The sequence below is a fragment of the Marmota marmota genome, unplaced genomic scaffold (genome assembly GCF_001458135.2).
Source record: "Marmota marmota marmota unplaced genomic scaffold, marMar, whole genome shotgun sequence".
In the NCBI taxonomy this organism is placed as follows: Eukaryota; Metazoa; Chordata; class Mammalia; order Rodentia; family Sciuridae; genus Marmota; species Marmota marmota.
Window position 1 is genome coordinate 4,437,935 of NW_025999944.1, and position 4,585 is coordinate 4,442,519.

The window sequence follows — 4,585 nt, forward strand, 5'->3', positions numbered from 1 at the left end:
AATGCTATGGTCACTATCTCCATTGTATACCCGAGCAACTGAGGCACAGAAAGATTGAGAAACTAGCCAAAGGACACACAGCAGACCTGATAGAACCCATAGCACAGTGTTGTCCCCTCTTTCCTGAGCTGCAAATATGAGGCTCACAGCACAGGAGGCTGTGGGCTTGGCCAGCGGGAGGGACCCAGCCATGTACACACGACCTACCTGCTGGAGTGCACATGGGGAGGACCCAAGGGGAGGTCCAGCTGATGTTCATGAAGTCTGTTGCCCAGTTTCAGAGTTAGTCATGGTGAAACAGGCAGTTGTGTTGGGAAATCCAGCCAGAGGTAAGGGGCAGGCACTGGGAGAGGTGGGCGTCACATGACAATGGAAAGTCTAGGGACAGGAAGTGTGAAAATCCAGCTAGTAACTAGGCAGTCACCAAAAAGAAGGGAGGCAATTCTTGGAATGCCTCGACCCATGATTGATGCAAGACCTAAGGTGTTAGGGACTCAGGATCCCAATAAGTAGGGACCCTTTCCCTACCCAAGTCTGAACTTGGAGACAGGAATCAGGCCACAGAGGCCAAAATATCACCTTTCTCATTGATGATGCTGATGATATGGCTGAAGAATGAAGAATTCTATAGGTGTGGGGGGGCTTCCTAATATTGAACCCCAGGCTGGGGATGTGACTCAGTGGTAGACTGCTTGCCGTGCATGTATGAAGCCCTGGGTTCAATCCTAGACAAAAAAAAAAAAAAAAAGATATGCCTAATACTGAGTCCCAGAATAAGGAAGAATCACCCCCCAGCCACAGCAGCACTTATGACCCTGGGCCTCTTCCATGGGGGGCAACTCAACTTCATGATGAGGAAAAAATGATGTAGATCAGGACTCATTCTGTCTATGGGCAGCTGGCCCTAGAGATGATGCTGGGGGCCGGGAGCTGCTCCAGGAATATGTGACATGCTTATTGCTCCCAAATAAATCCTCCCCACCCCGAGGTCTCACCAGTGGACCTTCCCCTGATCTTGTTCCCAGTGGGGTGTGTATGCAGAAGGATGATGTCCTTGCCTTTCCGCACCCACTATCATGGGGTCCTGGGGAACAGGACAGAGCCACCGTGGGGGAGAATCGGAGGCAGATTGAAGGCTGAGTTACAGAAACAAGGCAGAGGACTAGTTGCCCGATCTGGTGCAGAAGGCAGGGAGCCGATGACCTTGCTGCAAGGTGAATCTGTACACGCTGGGCCAAATCCCCGGCCAGGAGAAATCCCCAGTTGCATCAGCCTCCTGAATGGACTGCTTTCTGTCCACCCTTGCCCCACAGCAGCTGGGACTTTCAAAACTGTGACCACAGTACTCATCTACCGAGTCCTCCAGGGCCACCCAATGTGGGGCCCACCAGGCAGCACTGCCTCTGTCCCGCTCAGCCCTCCCAACATCTCCTCTTCTCCATCTTTTTAAAGCCCCAACCACCCTGGCCTGACTTTGGTCCCTTGGATTCTCCAGGGCTCAGGCCTTTTTCACCAGTCATTCTCTTGGACTGTGTCCAGGTTATCAGTTGCTGCATAATGTGACCCCACGATTAAGCAACTTATCCGCCATTTCAGTATTTATCACAATAATTTTGTGGGTCAGGCATATGGGCAGGGCTCAACTGGGCCATTCTTCTATTCCACATGGCATTGCTCTGGTTACACGCTGGTGTTCAGTTGGTGGCTGATCTGGAAGGTCTGAGATGGCTTCACTCACATGCCTTTGCTCAGCAGGGATGTCTGTCAGGCTCTGGAAGGTTCTGGAAGGTTGGTTCCCGCTGAGCCGCTTGCTCTTTCCAGACAGTCTCTCAGGGTCTTTCTGTGTGGTCTCTCCAGCAGGGAAGTCACATTTTCATCTGGCAGCTCAGGGATCCCAGAGTGAGGGTCCCAAGAGATGGGAAGTGGGAGCTGCTGGTCTCTGCTGGCCTGAAATTGGCCCAGCATCAACCTGCCATGTCCTGTTGGTCAAGGCAGTTATGGAACTCGCTGGATTCAGGGGAGGGGCACAGACCTGTGTCAATGAGAAGACAGGTAATGAGTAATGGCCCTCTCTAGTTTGCTGCAGTCTGAGATGCTGTTCTCTCTCCCAGATGTCTGTGTGCCCAGCTTCCATATGACTCAGTCCTCAGCTCAGATGCCCTCACCCTGCCACTGTGTGTAAGCAGCATGCCACGCTGGCCCCCTCCTTCTTGTGTTCTTGCAGTGTCTGTCCCTTATCCTGTCTTCAGGGCTCTCATCCCCTGAAATGTGAGCAGCATGTGAGCAGAGACCTGGTCTCAGTCACTGTCTTGGCCAAAGGCCTAGAACACTGTCTGGCACAGAGTGGGCCTACAGTGTCAAACGAATGAATGGTGGCAGAGCAGAGGGATGGGTTGATGGGGACCTATGACCAGAAACACTGTTTCTACAAAAGGTCACAAAGTTCTGGTGTTCAGGCTAGCATTCCTGTCCCCCAGCTGTCCCCCAAACCGCCCCCAGCAAGGGATGGAGCCTTCAGTGGTAATGGTGTATGGTCTGTGGAGAGAAGGGAGGCCAGGCCTACTGAGGCATGGAACTGGCAGGGGCTAAGTTAAAAGAGGGCATGAGGGCATTTTCTGTGCCCTGTGCTAACAAGGCCAGGTCCAAATAGTGTAGGCAAAGTTAGGTCTACAGTGTTGGAGAAAAGTCAATAGAGAGCTATTTCTCTTGCAGAGAAATGTCTGCATGCAAAGGAAAATGATAATTTAAATTTAATTTAAACTATGGCGGTTGGAGGGACGGCAGTGATCACACGTCGGCTGCTGGAAAGAACTGGATTCTCGTTTCAGATCACCATCAGAAAAGCTAAGTTTGCCTTACAGTAAGGATCAGGAGATCTGATCCTGTTTGCAGAACCATCCCTGATTACAGAGCCTTGGGCTGTGTCTCTCACTTCATCCTTCCAGATCATCCCAGAAGATCTGTAAGATTCCATCTGGGAAATCACTAGGAGTTCTTGGAAGGGAAAGAAGGAAGATTGTTGGTTGGAATAAAAACAGGGTTGAATGAGTTCCAGAAAGCAGGGTTCTCAAACTCGTGGACAACAATCTGCCGAAGAAGACAACTTTAAAAAAACCAACTCGAAGCAACATGCAGGCAGGTAAGATGAGAGGGGCCTCCTCGGGAAAGAAGACAGCTGCTCCACAGCCAAAGAATCTTGAGCCAGCTCTCCCAGGAAGATGGGGGGGTCGCTCTGCAGAAAACCCCCCTTCCGGATCTGTGAGGAAGACAAGAAAGAACAAACAGAAGACCCCTGGAAATGGAGATGGTGGCAGTACCAGTGAAGCACCCCAGCCCCCACGGAAGAAAAGGGCCCGGGCTGACCCCACTGTGGAAAGTGAAGAGGCATTTAAGAATAGAATGGAAGTTAAAGTGAAGATTCCTGAAGAATTAAAACCATGGCTCGTCGAAGACTGGGACTTGGTAACCAGGCAGAAGCAGCTGTTTCAGCTCCCAGCTAAGAAGAATGTAGATGCTATTCTGGAAGAGTATGCCAATTGTAAGAAATCACAGGGGAATGTTGATAACAAGGAATATGCCGTTAATGAAGTTGTGGCAGGAATAAAAGAGTATTTCAATGTGATGCTGGGCACTCAGCTGCTGTACAAATTTGAGAGGCCCCAGTATGCTGAGATCCTTTTGGCCCACCCTGATGCACCAATGTCCCAGGTTTATGGAGCGCCACACCTACTGAGATTATTTGTAAGAATTGGAGCAATGTTGGCCTATACGCCCCTTGATGAGAAGAGCCTTGCATTATTGTTGGGCTATCTGCATGCTTTCCTAAAATACCTGGCAAAGAATTCTGCATCTCTGTTTACTGCCAGTGATTACAAAGTGGCTTCTGCAGAGTACCACCGCAAAGCCCTGTGAGGGTCTACTGACCACTCACTATTATGTCTGGTATCTGTAAACACTTTCTGTTCTTAGTCCTTTCCTTGTAAAATTGATGTTCTTTAAAATTGTTAATGTATAACAGGGCTTATGTTTCAGTTTGTTTTCTGTTCTGTTTAAACAAAATAAAAGGAGTACAAGCTCCTTTCCTCATTTCAAAGTTGCTACCAGTGTATGCAGTAATTAGATAAAGAAGAAAACATTCAGTAGAACATTTTATTGCCTAGTTGACAACATTGCTTGAATGCTGGTGGTTCTATCCCTTTGACACTACACAATTTTCTAATATGTGTTAAATGCTATGTGACAAAACGCCCTGATTCCTAGTGCCAAAGGTTCAACTTAATGTATATACCTGAAAACCCATGCATTTGTGCTCTTTTTTTTATGGTGCTTGGAGTAAAACCGCCCATCCTCTGCAAATCCATCTATGTTGTTCCTTAGGCATTCTATCTTTGCTCAAATTGTTGAAGGATGGTGGTTTGTTTCATGGTTTTTGTATTTGAGTCTAATGCACGTTCTAACATGACAGAGGCAATGCATTATTGTGTAGCCACAGTTTTCTGGAGAAGTTGATACTTTAGGAATTGTATTTCAGATCTTAAATAAAATTTGTTTCTAAATTTCAAAGCAAAAAAAAAATTTAATTTAA

The 4,585-nt window shown here is 48.0% G+C and overlaps 1 protein-coding gene across 1 annotated transcript; it reads left to right on the forward strand.

Moving 5' to 3' along the window:
* Window positions 1-2,765: 2,765 nt before the first annotated feature.
* LOC107153908 (mortality factor 4-like protein 2) lies at window positions 2,766-4,093 on the forward strand. Its single transcript, XM_015499463.2, has one exon. It carries the CDS (start codon window positions 3,130-3,132, stop codon window positions 3,910-3,912), a length of 783 nt encoding a protein of 260 aa, XP_015354949.1. The 5' UTR covers window positions 2,766-3,129; the 3' UTR covers window positions 3,913-4,093.
* Window positions 4,094-4,585: the final 492 nt, after the last annotated feature.

Excerpts from the sequence above, each read along its gene's own strand:
- LOC107153908 (XM_015499463.2), top strand. The coding sequence starts at position 3,130 with ATGCAGGCAGGTAAGATGAGAGGGGCCTCCTCGGGAAAGAAGACAGCT.